General features: G+C 44.9%; 1 protein-coding gene across 1 annotated transcript; it reads left to right on the forward strand.

Annotated features, from left to right (window-relative positions):
- Nucleotides 1–18627: 18627 nt before the first annotated feature.
- On the forward strand, nucleotides 18628–22086 carry glulb (glutamate-ammonia ligase (glutamine synthase) b). The gene is made up of 7 exons (XM_084444897.1): nucleotides 18628–18743; nucleotides 19493–19671; nucleotides 19857–20018; nucleotides 20114–20260; nucleotides 20498–20625; nucleotides 20789–20988; nucleotides 21119–22086. The coding sequence occupies exons 2-7, from the start codon at nucleotides 19506–19508 to the stop codon at nucleotides 21435–21437; spliced, it is 1122 nt and encodes a 373-aa protein (XP_084301023.1). The 5' UTR covers nucleotides 18628–18743; nucleotides 19493–19505; the 3' UTR covers nucleotides 21438–22086.
- The last annotated feature ends 241 nt before the right edge of the window (nucleotides 22087–22327 follow it).

Raw genomic sequence — 22327 nt, forward strand, 5'->3', positions numbered from 1 at the left:
ACATGTGGCCATGTAGTAAACGCAATGCATTTGACCCTTTTAGCAACGACTGTCTGGAACACTACCTGGGGAATGTATGTCAACAGCAGAGGGAAGCAGATATGTAATACATCCAGTTTGTCAAACCATAAATGTGAAATATATGTATGCTATGCACGCTCATTTTGTCAACCAACCCTCCTTAGTGATAGAGTGAGAATCACAGTGTCATGTCTACAATGTAGCACCCCTCTTCTCTCTCAGGAAAGAGGTGTTCAGCAGAGCATTAAGGCTTCTCTCTGGCAGCGTGCTGCCTGGCTGTCTACCTGCCTCTACTACGGAGTCTGCTGCCATGGGGGGGGGGGGGGGGGGGGGGCCGTGATCTCCCATCAACCGCTCAGGAGAGCGCGGCCGCGGAAGATTGATGACACCCTCCGGAAGAAACAAAAGATCTGCCGCCTGCGAGTCCTGGCTTATGAGACCTGATAGACTCGTCTCTTAATAAACATCACTGATATGTCAGCCACGGCGTGTTTCACCCGCAGCTGCACCGCCGTGCAGGGCGACGGAGGGGAGGGGCCCTGGCTCTGCTGGCACCGCCTCCCCTCAGAACAACACAGCCACGGCGCCTCTATCAACATCCCCTCTCAGTACGGCTATGGAGGATATACATTCGTTAAAGGTGGCAAAGATACAGCAAAGATGGTACCTGGATATTGCATTTCATAGCAATTTGATGGAGATTCAGTTAAAGTGAATTCAAAGTCAATTCAAACACACTAACAGAGTAAACAGTATCAACAGTGGTGTTGGTGTTGTTGTTGTTTTTGTTGTTGTTGGTGGTGATTTTGTACATAAAATACATATTCAATCTCATACAACAGTAAATAAATATTCTAAACTCAATAGCATGCAAATCTATCAATAAATGACTCCTGGTCTTTCAAAAGTTTGTTTTTCTAATAACAAACAGCATTGGAACTGGCCTCTTTTGAGAAAATGACACAAAAGAACTGCCAAATTAATGAAGAATCTGAAAGGTCGCCCACTATAGATAAAATGTTGTCTTTAGAAACATCTCCACAGGCTGTGGGAGACTGCTGGCCCAACATCTTCTCAACATACATGCGCCATTTTTTTCACCCTGGAGTTCTGCCTCCTTTATAGACTACTATTTACAATATTCAGTATTCTCACGATGAAAAAGTGCTGTATCTGTCACAATTCTATCTCCCAGACTCTCCCTCACCTCACCGCTGTATAATGCCTTGTTAAAGCCAGCCGTGTGTGAAATGGTGTTTTGAAATAAATGAAACCGAGCAGGAAACTGAGGAATGGGGGAATATTGCAATGTCAAGCTGACAGACAGGCAGTGAAAATGTAACAAGAGCTATCATCTTAAGGAAAACCAGATTAAATAAGAACCCACGACCGCGGGTGCATCTGCAGGCCTGATATTGACAAGTCGCTAGCGAAGGCCATTTTTCATTGTCTCATCAAGACAAAGCATTATGGGAGATCAATCTTCCCCCTGCATCGGATAGGCACGGTTTAAAGTGCCGGCTGTAGGTTTTTATTATTCCGTGGAAAATTCAGTGAAAGTTTTGGACGCTGCAGGGGAGTGCAGAGAAAGAGAAGCCGTCTCAGTGGAGGGTTTGGTTGGAGAACCCGGGCTGGGAACGAGATGAGCCTAGAGGGTCTGTCTGCTGCACAGGCCCGGCTGCCCTCCCACTACGCTGCCCACAAGGATCAACAACAAGTTCATAAATCAGGCCAGGGCTTCTCATTACCGTCCCAATTGTTGCTTTCGGTCTCACGAAGCATTGTAACAATACTGTGAGACGACACAGAAATGGACTTTGATCATCGGGCCAAAAGCTTCACTCCGATTTCCTCCAACTGTGAACCTCTCTGAAACCCAGCCAATCAACGTATGGACCGGTACAGCTCTATGCTGACCTCACCACAGCACGCCCAGCGCCTTACAAAAACAAAAACCTCCATTTCTCTTTTCGTCAGTGAGAATAAGGGGAGCGGCGTGGCTAAAGGCAATTACGGCATGGAATCATATATCACGCCTTTAACCTTGAGAACTTGTATATCTTTAGGGGTCGTTAATTTTAAAAGTCGACCATTAACCTGAGGTGAGGTGGGGATGGCGAAGGGAAGGCCTATATAAAACAAACGTATTTGCAGACGTGGCCTTAGGGAGGACGGGAGCAGCCCACGAGGTTGGGGGACACAGGGTGTGTGTTGTACTGGTTCTCCTACCCACTCCTATCTCAGTACAGCCTCAGCGTTGAAGAAGTAGCTTCTCTTAAATTAACTCTACCACTAAATGTACAACTACCGGTCTGACAAACTGATTTATTATGGGAAAGTGGAAACAGAATGGTACTTGTCTTTTAATTTTATTTGTCCACCAAATTAATACGTTGACATTTTGGTCGTACTGAACATTGAAATGTTCTCATATCTATGTATTAATTACTCGACTAACAACATTTTAGTAATCATTACTTGTCACAGAATAATTTTAATAAGAACACAGTAATTGACTCAGCTTACAAAAAGGACGAGGCTGCTACTGTATTTCTACTTGCAAATTTAAACCCATGTTAAACTCTGCAACTACATTTCTGTGTAATTACAAAAAAAATCTATAAACTGCCGTAATTATGTTAACTTCATACAATTTTGTTACCGAAGGAATTATACTTTTACTGCACATAAAAAGAGCGGTTTAACGTTTAGTGTCACCTAAATGTTCAATCTTCATTGGAAATGGAACAATATACTCTACTTATATACTATTATATATACTATTGCTTTGAAATAACTTATGTCTTAGACAAAATACAAATCAAAGGCCCTCAGTGAAAGGGCAGATTTCCTTCATGTGAACACAACATGATTCTGGGTTCTAAGTGAAACATCAACAACCCACTAGCGTCTCCCCCAGTAAGCAGCTCTTCCATGACTGACTGCGGGCCCCTGTGGTTTTGACTTTATAGCCCCACTGGGACTCGGTCGTGGAGCTTTGCCGCTGCCTGTTGATTGCACTTTGCCCGATCATTTCCTTGACCTGGTCCACAATGTCACATTTGAGCACTCTTGCTTCTTACTCTGTGGACTCCAGAAAGCATTTTTCACTCAGCACTCCATTAGAAAGCCAGATCCGCCGTGATCAAAGAGACACAACTATGCATGTCACTCTACCACTTCACAGTTTGAATGTCATCGTTAATCTTTGTGGAAAAGCAATACTTTTTGGCCCATTCCATTGGAAGAGAAGAAAACATAGCTTTCTAAAGCAGTAGTCCCCTGTTCAAGAGTATTCCTAAAGCAGTAGTCCCCTGTTCAAGAGTATTCCTAAAGCAGCAGTCCCCTGTTCAAGAGTATTCCTAAAGCAGTAGTCCCATGTTCAAGAGTATTTCTAAAGCAGCAGTCCCCTGTTCAAGAGTATTCCTAAAGCAGTAGTCCCATGTTCAAGAGTATTCCTAAAGCAGTAGTCCCCTGTTCAAGAGTATTCCTAAAGCAGTAGTCCCCTGTTCAAGAGTATTCCTAAAGCAGTAGTCCCATGTTCAAGAGTATTTCTAAAGCAGCAGTCCCCTGTTCAAGAGTATTCCTAAAGCAGTAGTCCCCTGTTCAAGAGTATTCCTAAAGCAGTAGTCCCATGTTCAAGAGTATTTCTAAAGCAGCAGTCCCCTGTTCAAGAGTATTCCTAAAGCAGTAGTCCCCTGTTCAAGAGTATTCCTAAAGCAGTAGTCCCATGTTCAAGAGTATTCCTAAAGCAGCAGTCCCCTGTTCAAGGGTACTGTAGCTTTCTAAAGCAGCAGTCCCCTGTTCAAGAGTACTGTATCTTTCTAAATCAGTAGTCCCCTGTTCAAGGGTACTGTAGCTTTCTAAAGCAGCAGTCCCCTGTTCAAGAGTACTGTATCTTTCTAAATCAGTAGTCCCCTGTTCAAGGGTACTGTAGCTTTCTAAAGCAGCAGTCCCCTGTTCAAGAGTATTTCTAAAGCAGCAGTCCCCTGTTCAAGAGTACTGTAGCTTTCTAAAGTCTATGGTGCACATTGTTTGACTTCCTGTGCAACATTGCTAACTTGTCTCTTGTAAATGAGATTTTGTATCTCAATGAGACTACCTGAATAAATAAAGGTTAAATAAATAAATAAAATAATCCAATTGGCATGAAAACATGAAAATCAATAATGATCAACGGTTGGTAGGTTTTGTGCCTACTGTATACGGTAGCTTTCACAAAACTAAACCCCTCACAGGCACGATGAATTCATCTAGTAAAGTGACCATTTCTATTTTAGACAATGCATTCTAGTAGATGAACACAATCTACTGTAACTCTAAAATGTTATATCTACATACTATCTATAGAATTATCTACTGGACAATAGCAGTGTAAAGACTGTCCTCATCAGGGCTGTTGACAGTAGAAGGAGAGGGCTCAGTGTGTCCTTCCTGAGGCGAAGCTCGGGACCCTGAGCTGCGTTTGGAGGGATTAAGATGTTTGACGAGCGGGGCCCCCTGACCGAGGCGCTTTCTGACCACAAATAAACATCAGCGTCGGCGGGTCCCTGTGCTCTGGCCTCGGCATGGCCTGCAACAGGAGCGCATCAATCACAGCTGGAGTGGGGGCTCCCCAAGGCAGGAGCACCGACCAACAGCCTGGCCCAGCTGCCGCTTGGCATTTTCATGTTTTCACACACACACGCACACACACACAAACTCTCACACACGCACGCACACACACACGCACAAACAGTCGTGCGCACACAAACTCACACACACACACGCGCATACAGACCCACGTGCGCGCACACACACGCACACGCTTGCACGCATACACACACTTGCGCACACACAGCTAAGCTTAATCCCTCCACAACGGCTGAACTCTGATAGACACCCGGCGCCACAGAGAGGCAAGAAATGAGACTGAGGATGGAGAACACAACAGGAAGCAGCCATGACGTGTTCTACGTTCTACAGGGTTCCGCGTGGGTCACCGTTTGGTTTCCTGATGATCTCATATAAAATTACATTGATCAACTCATCTCATAATATTGTTCCCTTTGAATGTGAAATAGATCTATTAAATCTATTTTATGGAGCTTTTCTGCCACCTTACCAAGGTGAAAATGAGGCCTTATGCAGTGCTAATAACCTTAAACTACTGGTGTGAAGCAAATTCTCCTTTCCAACTTAATCCTTCCTGTGTGATGAAAGGTTTACATGCACCTCATTCATTTTTAATGGAGAAATCTATTTGTTTTGTGCTAATCGTGTTCCCTTCATTTGAATACTTGGCTGTAAGCATAATTATTAATACCTAAATTAAGTCCTACAGTATATGGCTTTTATGACCATTGTTTGTTGAATAATATATTGTATTTATTAAACAAAACTTTACGGATTAAATAAGTAATACATTTCAATTCATGATACTGTAGTTTTGAAAGAACAATTTAGGGGCTTCATTGTGAACATTTCTAAAGGGTTTCAGCTTTATTTTGCTCCTGAACATGTTACTTTATCACTGACTAGTCAAATACAGATACATCCTCAAATACATTGAAATACATCATCAAATACAATTTTAAGTTGGTTATCAACCAATGTATCATTAGTACCAGACCCAAAATATAAGTATACAAAGTATATTGTAATCTTTTCTCTTTTTTTAGGTTTCAGGTTTGTTGGAAGACATACAAAACAGAAGACTAGGCTCTTTATGTTCCTGGTGGTGGGGGGGGGGGGGGGGCATGATCCCCTCTGGTTCTTACTGCCCCCTGCTGTCCTAAACCTAAATGTGTGATGTGGGTTAGGGAAATTCATGGTTCACTAAAACATTTCTAGGATGTGTTCAAATGCAGCATATCATTAGTATAAGGGTACTACGTGTCAAACTGTGTTCAAGTATAATTCATGCATTTTTATGAATACTAATCCTAAAGAGAAATGCCACTGAATGGATTTAACCGAAATCAAATGGCTCTTGGACGAACATGGTTGTAAAGGTTAAACTATGTTATGTTATAAATAAAAAGGTGAACAAACTCTCTTTCTGCTGGCTACTGATAGGCTGCTTGCTTAGAGAAAATATTTTACAATTTTGTGACAGAAGTATGCTGGCCATGGTGCGTGTATGCAGTCGCAGCAGAGGAACATTTTTAATAGCGCCAGCAAATTAATCTCCTCAATGTGCATAAACAGCAAATCTCCATCAAACTGCTGAATATTCATTTCCCAGAACGCAGTGTGCGCAAACTGTAAACGCTGACCTCATCTATTGGACTGATTGATATCTGTCAGAACTGTAAACAGGCAGACAGAGCAAAGATTCACCTGACAGAAGTGAGAGGAGATGTCTGGTCATACATGGCCTGGAAGCAATAGTATAATAGTGTATTACTACATCTATGAGATATTTCTGGATGTATTAAGATAGTGTTTCTAAACCAGGGTGTCATGAATTATCAAAACACTACTATACTGTTCTCTTAAGCCTAAACATTTTTTTTTTTTTTAGTTTAATACCCTGAAATGACATATCAAGTATGGTCTGGCACATCTTTTGTGAGTCTTGACCTAGAAACGTGTTTAAGTGATTAGAGATTAAAATGAAAGTTGGATGCATTAATTAGTGAAGGAGTTTCCCCACGTCCCCCTCCATCATTAACATTGCTTATACAAAGCAGTCCATGTAATTGATATTGTGAAAGAAGATAATAAAATCTACCTAAATCAAATAAAATAGTTAATTGGCAGGCTTATTACATTCGTGAGTCCATCATTAAGAATTATATTCAATGAAGCCTCCCTCTACCATTCCTTTCTCTAGGATGTAATTGAATTTCTGATTGAAAATGTAGTTTTTGAAATGACCTTTTTCAATCAAGGCTCTTTAATTGAAAGTATATCTTTTCTCTATCATTGGATGTGATTTAATTAAACTATATGAAAAGATATATAGGACAGTTTCCTTTCAACTAAATAATTTGCTGATTTTTTGGTCTATGAATCTTATAACTGGCACTATCACTACTGAGATCATACTATTGCCTGAGTCTTCAAAATACACAATAAAAAAAATAATAAAGCAAATTACCATAACAATATTACCTCAATACCGCAATAAATCATTACTGTAACTATCCACATTCACATCAATCCTAGAAACCTGTTATTTTGAAGTTGGAACCACCAGGAAGAAGTAGAAAGCACAGTGGATGATGCACAGCAACCATGTTGGACAACATGTAGAGCATCACAGAAACAATAACATATGTCTGGGTTGTCTGTTGCCAGGCGAGTTGAGGGAAATGATTTAAAGAGAATAGGAGGGGGCCCCATGAGGATTCCATCAGCCGCAACAACATCTGACAAACAAACACTTTGGCCAGCGCTACTCATCATGGCCAGGGATTGATCTGTCTCGCCATTTGGCAACGTACGGCTAGTATTCCTTCACTGCAGCTGCCGCTGCTGCCTTGATCCCTGCAATCCCCCTTTTCTTTTCAAATCAAGTTCAACATCTGGAGGGGGATACGTCCCCCCAACTCCTTTTGTTCTCCATGTCAAGACAGATTTTTAGACGGGGCTAAGCCATGACTTGGGGCAGCTGTGTCTATATGGAGCCATAATTTAACCCTAATAGGGTGCATGAGTTTCAGTAGCGGTCACTTGCAGCAGACTTTTTAAGCAGCCTACTGTACTGTCTCCAATAAAGGTTTTTTTGCAGCTTGGTAGGAAAGCCCTGCTCTCTAAAGATCGATTTAGTGGATATAATAAGCCAAATCCTGGTCTTAAATTGTAATTTCAATGGATTTTGTATCATAAAAAGGCAATCTTGATAATGTATTCAGGTCTGGAATTGGCTTAATCTGGCTTTGTGAATGTGGAAAATTCATATTCATGTTCTATGTTCTGGCTTTCTGACGAGTGACTTGAAACAGAGAGTGAAGTTCTGACGGGATAGATCCAAATGACATATAATCCTGTAGCACACCACCCCAATGATGTAATATAATCAGCCAAATAAAGGTTGGGTGCCTCGATTCAACCACAGTAGGCAAAGACATGTGACAGTATGTGACTAACACGCACTAATAACTAGGGGAAGAACATTCTGGATTACACAGCCGGGCCACAGTTGTTTGTTTCAAATACGGCCTTGTATGTATGTATCACCCCTCTAAACATGGGATGCATTTACATGCAATGTGACAAGACTTCTATTCTTAACTTCTGCTCCTGTGGCTGTTTGCGAGAGGAAGAGGGAGGGGAGAGGGGGGGGGGGGGGGCTGCTGGCGGTGGTCTGACACAGTCTCCTTCTCCCCTCCTCTCCACGATCGTGCCTGCGAGACAACACACAGCCATCTGCCCGAGCCCTCCTGCCCGGTCGCGCCGCCGACACAGACACTGACAACGCAACAAACTAATTAGGAGATTTACTGTGCTAATTACATATGCACAGAAAGGGCTGCTGAGGATCTCTATCTGCCGCGTCTGATCTGCGCGCGATTTAGACACGATTAAAAAGCAAATGTAGCATGTAAAAACCGCGCGGTCGTCTCCCCCGTCCCTGCGTGACGCTGATCGAGGACGACACCCGACAAGACAGCTGGGTCGTCTCAGGGGCCACCTGACTTCTGAGAGGGCTCAGAGAAAAGAGACGCGCTCCCGGGACCCGGAGCCACACGGAGGAATTAGCTGTGTTACTTAGAGATGCCTGGAGAGACTGGAGATCACACACGTCTTCTGTAATGAGAGACAAGCAAACAGGAAGACAACAAAGACAGCGACCAACACAGCTCAGGTTTCCCTCCAACCACGGTGGTCTCATCTGGTAAAACTGTGAGCTACGAGCACATACACCACTGGTACTGTGCTATACCAGTACATACACCACTGGTACTGAGCTATACCAGCACATACACCACTGGTACTGAGCTATACCAGCACATACACTACTGGTACTGAGCTATACCAGCACATACACTACTGGTACTGAGCTATACCAGCACATACACTACTGGTACTGAGCTATACCAGCACATACACTACTGGTACTGAGCTATACCAGCACATACACTACTGGTACTGAGCTATACCAGCACATACACCACTGGTACTGAGCTATACCAGCAGACACCACTGGTACTGAGCTATACCAGCACATACACTACTGGTACTGTGCTACACTACTGGTACTGAGCTATACCAGCACATACACTACTGGTACTGTGAACTATACCAGCAGATACACTACTGGTACTGTGAACTATACCAGCAGACACTACTGGTACTGAGCTATACCAGCACATACACTACTGGTACTGTGAACTATACCAGCAGACACTACTGTTGAGCTTTTACTGTATGCATCTCTGCCAGGCCTGTCAGTTTCCTTTAGGTGGACTTCATGCACTACATAGACCATACGAAAAACTCCACCATCTGTCTGTGTGTGTGTCTGTATATCAGTGTGCCCAAGTGTGTGTGTGTGTGTGCGTGACTATGTAATGAGTTTTATTTGGAAGACATACGTACAGTAAGTGTGTGCATGCGTGTCTGTGTGCGTACATTTGTCTTCACGCGCTTGATGTGCCAAATGACCATATTCCCACGGAGTCTGAATTGAGCTCGTCAACCCTCGCGAACACCAGCCCGCAATATATCCCAGGGTTCCACTTTGAGAGAAGAAAAGAAAAACAGCCTGGATTTAGACTGTATTGGATATTCTATGTGATGAGGTACCAGCCGCGCTGTGAGAGAGCTCAACAAGCACCAGGCCAGAGAATCCTTGGTCCCGGTCACCGGTATTTACCAGGGGTCAGGTACGCCACCATGACAGCCAGCACCGGCATGCCCTACCCCCCGGAGGAGCCTCGTCCTCCAGACTGCAGCCTCGTTACGGGTCCGGGGAGGGTCCGGGGAGGGGGGGGGGGGGGGAAGCCTGCGGGGTGTGTAAATATTAATGAACTGCTTCTCACCTGGGAGTTCTGCCACCGTACCCTTTCTTCTCCTCGCTATTTTTTTTTTTTGAATGCCTGTTTAATGAAAAGAGAGTGTTTTAGGGAAATGAGCACTTGTCTGCTGACTCTAGGGCGGTTCTCACCGCCACTACAGACTGGCTGCTGACATTTAGCTGGGCGGGGGTAGATGAATACACACACGCTCCCACATGAAATAGAAGTGTAGAAGGGTATATCTACACTCAATCACACCATTTCTGTTCCATCTATGTAATAGTCCCTGCATGCGGTATTGCATACTGCAAATGTTGATGAGATGAATATGATATCAATAATAATCAGAAAAGTCTTGTCATAGCTCTGCCAACTTGATAAATTAGGTCAGTTGGGGGTTTCGAAAGGGGACGCCAACCTACTGGAGACACTGAAAAAGGTTTCTAAACATAAAAAGCGTTGCCACTGGGTCAATGGTCGGGCAGATGAGCACCTTCAACCGACTGACCTTCCTACCAGCTGCCATCAGGATGTTCAATGCATCCGCTGTCTGGCTGGACACTCTGGACCTGAATCAGCCTGGAGGGAGCGTAGACCGTTTGTTTGCTTTCTTGGACAGGACAGTTTACAGTTCACTTGGTAACATTCATTTGATTTGGCTGACAGGTATTGCACTCTTGAGCTTATAGATTCTGTTGTATATTTTGTATATTCTGTGTACAGTAAATTAGTACCTATCTATCTATCTATCTATCTATCTATCTACTGTATCTAATCTAATCTATGAGATTCATAGCCAAATACAGAATAAAATATATTGCTAAATTGCTCTCACATTGCTGGACCTAGCAAAAACTGAACAATGACAGTGGCACTTGAAAGTGTATCATGAAGGATGAAGGACTGAAAAGGCTAACTTCTCAATCCCTAATAAAAACACAGCCTTAGGGTGCTTTCAGAGTCCCACAGAGCAGACAGTCATTATTAATAACTCTGACAAGGTATCAGACATGCTCATCTTGTCTGGAACATTAACGCACATAAACAGGATTTCCATCGCATGGAATTAAAACGGTGTCTCTGTTAAAACGTTCAGACTCCCCCCTTTCAGGACCAAATTCACTGAAAGGCACAATTACTCTGGGATACAATTCAGAACGTGTGGGCGTGAGGGTTCTTCATCTTCCACTTTTCAAGGTAACGCTGACAGGTTTTTGTTAGAGAATAGTTACACACTCAAATTCTTTTTTTAATTGCTTTCCTACAGTGGCAACAATGGGATAATTTACAATGAGACAGACCGTATACAATAGCATTCTCTGCTGGCCTGTCCTAGTTATTCTGTGTAAGAAATTTTTAATTCAAAGTGCTGTGTAGATTAATTTTCTGATATATTAAGCATTGTTCTGCATACCAATTTGACACCATTTTATCGTGCAAAGCAAGCCCTTTCATGGAGGCATAATTAATGGGGTTGGTAAGGCTTTTATGGCACATGTTAGAGCAAAAATTAGCCAATTACCATTTCTATTTGAAAGGGACATGGCCAGCACAGAGCCCATTTATGAGGCCTACGTAATGGTTTTTAGCTCTCTAAAATATTTAGCATTCTAAAGGCACAGCCAGGGAGACTGAGCAAACATTAAATGGACTGTTACAGTATCTGTCTATAAACACCGCCTATCACACAGATATGAAAGAGACTATACTGTAGGTGTTGTTTGCTCTCTAAATCATGTGGTTTGCTCTGTGAAAACAACAAATCAACGAAGGCATATGTTTTCCCATGATGTCTACAACTGAAACAAGCCATGAATAAGCCAGAGAAGGTGGTGTTTATTTATTCTAGTGTTCCTCGCTGATCGCAGAAAGAGAGGATCCATCTGGGGTTATGCCTCCCTCTGGAGGTGGTAGCTGGGAACTACAACAACAACAAAGCCACTGAACTTGGAACTGCAGCGATCACTTTCACTAATCATTACCATCAGGATTCTTGTATGAATCTGACGTTTTCTGAGAATACCCAAATCTCTCATTTATCCAGGCCTCTACCCTCATAAAATCTGACATTGGAGCGCTGAGTGTGTGTGTGTGTGTGTGTGTGTGTGTGGCTACTGTTGAGGATTAATATATAAAGGAGCGGGGTCTTACCTCTTGAGTTGTAGCTGGAACAAAAGCTACGGGAGCTAGAAAACAAAAGAGAAAACATACATAACCACACACAACTCCAGACAGCACACGGGAGACATGCTAGCAAAACAACACAAAACAACAGGTCAGGAGATCTGCAGGCTAAGGAATGACTGGCTGGCCGAGCACAGACCAGAGACACATACTGAGACAAGCTGAGGGAGGAGACAGATCTGTGGGGACTGGGGACCGTGGGGACAGATCTGTGGGGACTGGGGACCGTGGGGACATTTCAGTGGGGACTGGGGACCGTGGGGACAGATCTGTGGGGACTGGGGACCAGTCAAAACAAAACAAAAAACAGGGATACTCAAACAAATCCCAGTGTTTGTGTGCATGATTTTGGCCAGCATGAAGATTCAGTGAAATATGGAATGTAAATGAACCAGTGCTACACCACCTGCTACACCCCCCTTCCTGGTCCAGTGTGACCCGAGGCAGGGTCAGCTTCAGACCGTGGTGGACGGAGAAACCCAGCGTGGTGTGCTCGTCTGTGGGTGTACGGAACACGTCCCAGTCAGGACAAATCTGTACAATATGTCTCAAAGTCAACGGTCTAGGTGCAACAGAGTGGCCCAGAGGCTGGGTGGAGGGGGGGGGGGGGTCCCTCACCTATGGCTGAGGTGACCGTCTTGACCGTGCTGTACCAGTCGTTGTCTATGTTCATGTAGTCTGGGAAGGACAGCTCCTGCTTCTTTAAGGCCTCGTCTCCGTAGAGCTTCTTCATGGCGTTCTGACAGCAAGACCTGTGGAGGCCATGGCCAACGTGCTCATCCCAGATCTACAGCACACAAGCTAATCACTTCAGGGGAACTTTATAAAATAGAGGTTTAGGAGCCTAATTCATCATCGGAATGTTTAGGCCGACATATCCAAAGTGCGTATGAACAATTCAGAGTGTTAGCAAAGTGAGTTTGGGTTGCGAGAACAGTTTGTTGAGGGTGTGTTTCCACTCAACATTATGTCAAATCGATGTCAAAGCACTTTAAAATAATATTGTTACTGCTCACTTTTTCCAGCAGAAGATCAGATTGGGGACAATGGTCCTGGTGGCAGGATAGAAGAGTCCACGGTCCACTTTCCCTATGGAGAACAGCTGCAGAATGGCCTCCCTTCAGGGATTCAGCGATATTGATCTGCAAACAGGATAAATACATTGTTGCCACGACCAAAACACAAAACAAAATTTGTTTTTATTCATGTAGCATGCAAGAGCTTCTTTAGGAACGCCATTACGAGTAGCTCTGTCGTGATCTAATGGTATAATGGTAAGCTGATGGACCCTGAGTTCGGGAGAGATCTCCGACTTGAGGAACAGCTTGATGATCATGTCAGCCTTCTGGTGGAGCGTGACATGGTCGTTCTCCCCGTCTATCCCTGTGGACGCCATCACGGCGGCCGCGTCGGCCAAACCCCTGAACCTGCAACCAGACAACCCAGCAAAGCCATTGGGATACAGAAGCTAATGGTCACTTTGAGATCCTTCTTGTAGGTAGCTACCTCTCACTCTCCAGATAGAAAGACAGGTCGTTGACCAAGAAGTCAACAAATACGACACTGTTGTTGATGACGCGGGCTCTCATGGGGGAGGCGTCGCCCTCTTCCTTAAGGGGCACAGGAGACTCTGGGTGCTGCTGATTCTTAGGAGCACTAGCGCAGGCTGGGAGAGTTCAGGGTGCCCGTGTGAATTCAAATGCTGAAAGATTTTGAGCCTTGGGTCGTTAAATCTCATCAAGTAGCCTTTACTCGAGTGAAAGAGACTTGATAAAGAGCCTACATAGATTCACAAGAACATAATACCATCATCTCCACTGCAGTGAAAAACATCTAGCTAATTAACATTAGCTATCACTGCTGTCGGTTCAAAACCTCGTACCCCCCCCCACCCCCCTTCCGAAACGAAAGCTGGTACTACCCGTTACAACCTCCGAACGCCTCCCAGCCCCGAGACCAATTAAATGTATTCTAAACATCTCACATCATGTGTGATTTTAAACCATAGAAATTGGAATGCTCTTTTCAACATTCTGAAGACTTTTGGAGAAAACAAGGTTTTGACCCGACAGCAGCACAATGCAAGACCAATGAGGCAGAAATGGACTTGATAAAAAGAGGATCAACACTGTACTGGAGTCGTGCCGCCGAAAGAACCGGTCCACGATGGCGAGGATTTGAGTCTTCTGAGGTTTAGGTTGAAGCAGCGCTCTCAGCTTCTCCACTTCCTGTATGTAGAGCAGGGCTCCATGGGCATTATGGGAGCACAGGAAGTGCTTGAAGTAACCCAAACTCACTGGCGCCCTGAACACATCTGCAAATGACCTGAAAAACACAGGAAAAACAACAATAGACAAAGTAATTTGATTCATACTACCGATAATATACAATCTACAGGGAAGCAAAACAAAAGAACCATACCTTGGCCTCACAGATGGCCTCCGCACAAGACTGGCCTTCTTCGCCATTGTAGGCATTTTATTTATCATGGCACCACCAGATACCGTTTTGGCACATGCCCCTTCTTTATATTTTACATAAATAAGAGTTAATGATTGTGTTAAGATTCAGAAGCATATGAATCCATACATGTAGGTTGCTTGTGCCAGGAAGAGTACTCTATTTAACACTAATGGTTTTATAATCATAATCCCTCGGGGCTAGATTCTGACCTGAGAAAGGCTTCCTCTTACAATAGAGCAGGTAATTCACACTGAGCTGCTCTGCTGCCAACTTCGGGTACCTCGATGCCAGCAACTCAAACGGCAGATCAAAAGGATCTACAGACAACACGTTCATAGACAGGGTACAGTATGTTCTGAGCTCATCCCTAAGCTGCAAATAGACCCTGTGTGTCCCTGGTTTAGTTCTTACCAGTCTTTGTGTATTGCAGGTGGACAGACCCCCCCCCCTACCCACATCCTCCAGTGCCATCTGAGCCCAGCTGTCCTCAGAGGGCATCGCTGTGTTTCCGTCATGGCTACAGCAGGCCTGGCACAGGGCCAGAGCCTCCCTCATGCGCCTCCGCTGCGGCTCTGCTGTGTTATGGCCACTAGAGGTCAGTATCTGCCCACAGCTCTCATCATCAATCTGCTCATGGTCAAACTAGAAAGTGGAGAGTAGACTAACCATCAACATGTATGAAACCAAAAAAGGAATAAAGGACTTAGAATGCATAGTTACCACAAAGGAACAAAAATCATTGTCCTCCGCATCCAAAAACTCATCATACGACACACAAAGCACCTACAAAGTAACGTTGAGTCAAAAATCGGTGTGTCCGAAGGACTTCTCTCAATGCATTACAACAATTCACATTCGAAACATTCACATATAGCTTTTTTTTTGGCAGTACAGTATGTCCACTTTACCTGACAGATCTCATATCTGGCTTTGTATACCCAGGGGAGAGCTGCTCCTGAGGGAAGAAGTCTGGAGAGGTGGATGCTGGTGACGGCCTCTAGGCGTACACGTGTCTGTGTGCTATCAGACAGGTACGTCTGTGTGATCCTCCCGGCCACCGCCTGCCTCTGCCTGTAGAGGGGGTCGTTCCCCTGGGCCCTCAAAGCCAGGCTCAGGTACAGCTCCAGCTCTTGCCAGAGGGCCAGCTGCGCTGCCAGGCCCCTCTCCCTCAGGAAGGCACGGAAGGGCCCGCCGGCCCAGCGGTCAGCAGACAGGGCGGGCAGCATGTACCTGTAGCAGTGGTGCCGGGACTCTCTGAGTGGACAGACGGTAAAAGGCAGGAGTCTTCACACAGGTGTGTGGGACAACCACCTCCTGACCCTCCTCCTGTCTGGGGGGTGCGACGCCAGCGAGAGGCAGCGCGTCCGCTTCTCGTTCCCGTTTGCTGCGCTGTTCGGATTTGCAATCGGACATTTTGGCCTCGGCGCCACCAGTTTTGACGCCGAGGCATTCTGTTTGACGGTACACAACACTGGCGCATCCCTCCTGGTCTGTGGCGCCCCCAAGTGGGAGCCACAGGCAATAGCTGGGCCCGTCAAGGGTCTCGGCCTCCTGGGCTGCCCTGGCTGTGCTCTGGCGGGCCTGAGGACCCATACAGAGGAGCCTCTTTGTGCGCTTGGAACAGTAGGTCACCGTGGCGCTCCCAGGCTGCAGCTCCTCCTCTTCCTCCTCCTCCTCCTCCCCCTCGCCCAGGTCTGCATCCTGGGGAACAGATGCGGGATCCGCAGCAGGGCGCGATGATGCGATGGCGCCGTACTGCCGGGCGACACGGCCGCACTCCGCCACACTCGGCACGGCGGTCTTGCAGCTCCGCAGGAACCGGGGCAGCCAGTAGCGCCGCAGCCGCTGCAAGGCTTTGGCGTGCATCTGAGCCAGGAGGCGCTTCCTGGCGCCGTCAGGCTGGGCACTCGAGAGAACGCTGACCACTACATCTATCAGGGCCAGGGGGGAGAGGCAACCCAATGAAAAAAAGTAATAATGAACCAATTAATCATGGATCAAGGCATCATCCGCACAACAATCAAACCACCATACAGGTGACGGAGGTGTCATACAGTGGTAACTGGTAATGTCCTACCCGTGGGGATGTGACAGGCGGCCATGACACTGGAGCCCTCCCTCAGATGGAGCTCCCTGATGGCGGTCAGCCGTGCCAGGTACATACATGTGTCTCTGACCGGCGTCCTCAGCATCCATGAGCAGCAACCTCGACACTCGCACCCAGAACGGTACCAACTCCTCGCCTCCACAAACACAAAAAGCGTGTGTTCACGACCTACACAGTATGCTACATAACTGGCATACAGATCCCCAGCTCAAATACACCAGGTTGACACTAATTAGAAGATGACAGATGTCAAACACATTATGTAATGGAAATTGTAATTGTAATGTACCAGTGATGAGTACAGCAGACGAACATCAGGTTCGAGACAGACACCTACCAGGAGAGCTTTGGGTGAGAGTGAAAAATCGCCTCATTCCTCTGACACTCCCAATGCATCTCTTTAGCAACCACTGGTCTGCTGTTGTCCATTTTGGAAGGTCTGCAGAAATTGCTCACAAATCATTCAGTGCAATTATGGTGACCTTTTCATCAGCTGCTGCCATACATGCATCAGTCGGTGCATAACAGAGAAATTGGCTTTTTTCATTAAATAAACAAACAAACAAATAAATAAATCGAAATGTCATTCATGCTATAATTTTTATTTGTCTACCTTCAGAGTGACGTTTGGAAAAGTCAAGGAGCTCTTTACAGAGCGTATAGCAGTTGAACAACTCAGTCTTTTTGAGTAATGGCAAGCGATGTGCTGTTAGCCATCTCAGAAATCCTCCTTTGTTGACCTGCAGCTGTCCGGACAATTGGTCAAATGGAAAATATCCAGAAATAATATCCAGAAACGCTAATTCATAATTCATAACCTCGATCCTCGACCATGTAAAGTCTGTAGAATAATGGGGAGGTTTGACATCTTCCAAAAGAGGGCATACGTTCTTATTTTTTCACTAGGCTGTTAGTTACCTGACCTATATCAGGTGATCCATTTGTTGGCCGTATGGAAGAGAAGTGGAGTCTGTCCAAAAACCTAGAACGGAAACGGTTTTAATATGAGCACCATGTCAAGGCACTTCAGGGTTAGAAACTCACTGGTAAATTTATAAATGTGTTGAAAAAATCCACGAAAATCTCATCGGTCAGGAGATCAGACAGTCGGCCATCAATTTCACCTGTGAGAAGGAGTGAATCGCTGCAAGTTAGGGATTCAATAATCGGATCCCCATCAAATAATAGGCTCTATGAACTAACTACACTAAACATGCAGGTATGCAAGGCCGACGTGTCATGCTTAGATACAATTAACCTACCAATGGATTTGAACACTATCGATGAGATATCCATATTGGGGGTGCTGTACACCTCTAAAGTTTAATTTAGAGCATGAATGATTGCTCCCATGTATTTTAGGGAATAGCCTCCTGATTCAGTCAGGTCGGGGCCTAGGGTACAGGCATAATGTTTGACGTAATAATACGGCCAGAAAATAGTAATGTGAGCTATTTAAACAGACCCTGCAGTCGAGTTAAGCGCACTGGAGAGATAAGAAAACAATTGTCGGTAGAGCATCAAAAACAAACTGTTCGTGTAACGTAGCAAGCTGTCGGCCATCATCGACCGTCACCAGGGAGCGCACTTGTTCTCTTCAACTCTAAATGCATGATGTCTGCATCCTTTCTTCAATTTCATCATTTGGAGCTGATTTCGGTGATTGTGGTTTTATATAAGATAGCAATGGAGCGGTGGGTAGGGTGTAGCCAACATCCAACAAACAAAGGAGGCAAGGGTAGACTTACATTGATGGGGAAATGGTAGTCGAGAAACTCCTCAAACATCAGTTTAACCCAATGAGTGCAAACCATGAGCTCTCCATCACCTGAGCACGAACAGATCACGTTTCTTTTTGTCCAATCAGAAGAGGGGGGATCTACTCTTACTACTTATAAATGCGCGTGTAGGTTTCCGCGTGGAAAAGGGAATGAAGCTTTTAAAGATAAGTGGACCAGGATAGGCACTACACAAAAGACCAGAGACGGTGTCACCTTATTTTTTCTTCCTCATCTAACTCGGTAAATATTGAACTATAAACTTAGAACATGTGTGCTAAAACAGCATGTTTTGTTAGGGCTACACTGTCCTTAACCAAACACACGGATGTGTTATTTTCCTTAAAAAACACACGGTAGCCTAACACATCTTTTCTAAGAGTGTAGCTACTGGGCTGTCAATATGCAGTTGATTTTGATTGTATTGTATCTGTTTTCTTTCTTTATTAAACTTGTACAACGTAATTTTCGATTGATTTTATTTTTTTTAATCAAACCTATGCAACCCATTTGTTGATTTTGTAAGCTCTTTACTCGGAAATGAATTTGTCTTGTTTTTATTTTGTCAGCTCTTGGGGTGTTATGTTGATAGTCCAGTGTGAGACACGGATAATGAACTGAATTGAGTTGACCGTCCATTAAATGAATTGGTCTTTTATTGTCAGCTCTTGAGATGTGATGTAGTCTAGTATAAGACACGAATAAGGAACTGCATTGAGTTGATCGTCCATGATGATGATGATGCAACAATCAGTCAGTCAAAAACAGTTATGTATTGGAGACGGATGCAATGCGGAAATAATTTCACGTGTTGCCAGCAAGACACTTCGCATGTTTCCTAGTGGCCGTAAACGATCACCAGCAGGGGACGGGGTGAGATTGCATGGGGCTTCGCTATGCATTAACACAACTGTTTATCACAATGGCTGCAAAATGTTTCGGTTACCATTGAGATGAACCGAACTATATTTGGGCTATTTCATGTTTTTCAGGCTCTTTGTCAAAATGGCTACTTCATCAAGTGCCAAATTGAGTAAAGTTATCAAGCAGCAGTACATGGACCTTCCTCAGGGAGAGAAGGTTCAAGCCATGTACATCTGGATTGATGGATCTGGAGAGGGACTACGCTGCAAAACCAGAACTCTGGATTCTGAACCCAAGACCATCGAAGGTAATATCTGAGTTAGATCAGATAACTTGGTTTCACGCCATACCAATATCTTGGTTGTCATTGACATTTACTTTAACTGTAGCCTACATTTAGCATATGTTCTTTACATTCTGAATAATGTTAATACAAATCCATAAAAATGTCAAATAAACACCATTATTTTCATGGACCTCCCTCTCTTGCAGAACTCCCTGAGTGGAACTTTGATGGCTCCAGTACCTACCAATCAGAAGGCTCCAACAGTGACATGTACCTAGTTCCTGCAGCCATGTTTAGGGACCCCTTCAGGAAAGACCCTAACAAGCTGGTGTTGTGTGAAGTGCTGAAATACAACCGGAAACCTGCAGGTAAGCAGTAATACTCTTGACAGTCTTTGAGTAAAGAATCATAGAATCTGTCCTTTTGAAGTGTTTGACTAATGCCTTTTACTCTCGCCCATCAGAGACCAACCTCCGTCAGACCTGTCAGAAGATCATGCAGATGGTAGAGAACCAGCACCCTTGGTTTGGTATGGAACAGGAGTACACTATCCTGGGCACAGATGGGCATCCCTTTGGGTGGCCCTCCAATGGCTTCCCTGGTCCCCAAGGTGAGTTACGCTTAATTTATTTTAAGAGTTGACATTTACTCTGCTATGAAATTTACAAGGCAAAAAAACTTCAAAAGGCAAACCACTGGACTGACTAGTTTGCCCTTAGAAGTTTTTCTGCGATTCTCTGTAAGGATTTTTAAAAGGCCTTAATCCAAACAATATGAATTTAAACAAGCGTAACTGTGCCCCTTTTAACCTGACTTGAGATTAACAACTTCCATTTTTGTTTAACAGGGCCTTATTATTGTGGGGTTGGAGCAGATAAGGCCTATGGAAGAGACATCGTGGAGGCCCACTATAAAGCTTGTCTCTATGCTGGGGTTCAGATCTGTGGCACCAATGCTGAAGTCATGCCAGCTCAGGTATTAGACCGCTCTTTTGTCACACATGGAAAGGGTCTATACTTGTGTAAATGGTGCACCCCAGTCCATATACAGTATCGCTTAAGTTTGACATTTTGAAAGGCATTTTGTTTTAACTGCTCAGGAACTGACATTGGCCTGTTTCTTATCTGTTGCCTTGCAGTGGGAGTTCCAGGTGGGGCCCTCTGAAGGCATCAACATGGGGGACCACCTGTGGGTCGCTCGCTTCATCCTGCACCGTGTCTGCGAGGACTTTGGCGTGGTGGCCTCGTTCGACCCCAAGCCCATCCCTGGGAACTGGAATGGCGCTGGCTGCCATACTAACTTCAGCACCAAGGAGATGCGGGATGACGGTGGATTGAAGTAAGTGTTTCGTGGTCTATACCAGTGTGGTCTATACCAGTGTGGTCTATACCAGCGTGGTCTATACCAGTGTGTTTTATATACTTCTATCCCAAACAGCGGATTGACCCTCTTTCCTCCTTGCACACAGAGCCATCGAGGAGTCGATAGAGAGGCTGGGGAAGAGGCACCACTTCCACATCCGGGCGTACGATCCTAAAGGGGGTCTGGACAACGCCAGGCGGTTGACGGGTCATCACGAAACGTCCAACATCCACGAGTTCTCCGCCGGCGTGGCCAACCGCGGCGCCAGCATCCGCATCCCCCGCTCCGTTGGCCAGGACAAGAAGGGCTACTTCGAGGACCGCCGGCCCTCGGCCAACTGTGACCCCTACGCGGTCACAGAGGCTCTGATACGCACGTGTCTGCTCAACGAGGAGGGGGAGGAACCCACAGAGTACAGCAAGTGAACTCATCGCTCAAGACTGATTCCTCCTCTTCTCTTCTGTTGAGCCAGTGTCATTTCCAGTACTGTATTGCCAGGCTATTTGTACACTGTGTTGTGTAAGGCTTGAATATGTATGGATTTGTACAGTATGTTTTTTACTTTTTAATATTTTACTTGACCTGATTGGGATGATGCTTGATGTAGTCTCTCATTCGGTAGTGCGCAGGGGTCGTACAGCCTTAAGACATCTGTGCCAATAGTACCCTTTTGAAAGTCTTTACTATGCACTTCCCTATTCCAGACAGATTTGTCTCTGTGGGAGAGAGTGATTTTTAACGAAGTGTAATACAGTTTTCTAGTATTAGTTTTCCTAGTTTTTCTATAGACTTTCTGATCATGTAATGAGGATAACATTAACTAACCAAGATGCTGCAGATACATATGGTGAAGTACAATAAAATGTTAAGATGATATGGTGAGATAGTGTTAAGATCATGTTCAACACCCAGAGAACCTAAGCTGCATCCATGTGTTAAAACATTAATACCTGTGCCTTGTCAACCATCTGCTGTTAATGGCCAGTTACGGTTCTACTGGGTTTGTTGTTTTTAAAATGCACAAGTTACAAGTTTTCTTCTTGAGATTAAAACATTTCTAATGTTTTACCAGAACCTGACTCCTCAGTTTCAATCGACTGTGAGTTTTGACCAGTTGGAAATCGTATCTTACCAACTGTCCTGTGCTTGGTCGGGATAACAAGCTTTCATTTGTAAGTATGCTGTGAGGGAGCTGTGTGTGTGTCAGCTCATCATCCAATTAGAACCACTCTAAAAGAGAAGCACACCGTTGGACCAGTTGTGGGTAATCAATTTCCCGAGCGCGGCACCGCTGCTGCTCACCGCTCCCCCAGGG

Source organism: Borostomias antarcticus, assembly GCF_949987555.1.
Source record: "Borostomias antarcticus genome assembly, chromosome: 10".
Classification (NCBI taxonomy): Eukaryota; Metazoa; Chordata; class Actinopteri; order Stomiiformes; family Stomiidae; genus Borostomias; species Borostomias antarcticus.

Excerpts from the sequence above, each read along its gene's own strand:
- glulb (XM_084444897.1), top strand. The coding sequence starts at position 19,506 with ATGGCTACTTCATCAAGTGCCAAATTGAGTAAAGTTATCAAGCAGCAG. Across the intron at positions 20,019-20,113 it reads ATACAACCGGAAACCTGCAG|AGACCAACCTCCGTCAGACC; the intron begins GTAAGCAGTAAT and ends CTCGCCCATCAG. Across the intron at positions 20,626-20,788 it reads CTGAAGTCATGCCAGCTCAG|TGGGAGTTCCAGGTGGGGCC; the intron begins GTATTAGACCGC and ends GTTGCCTTGCAG.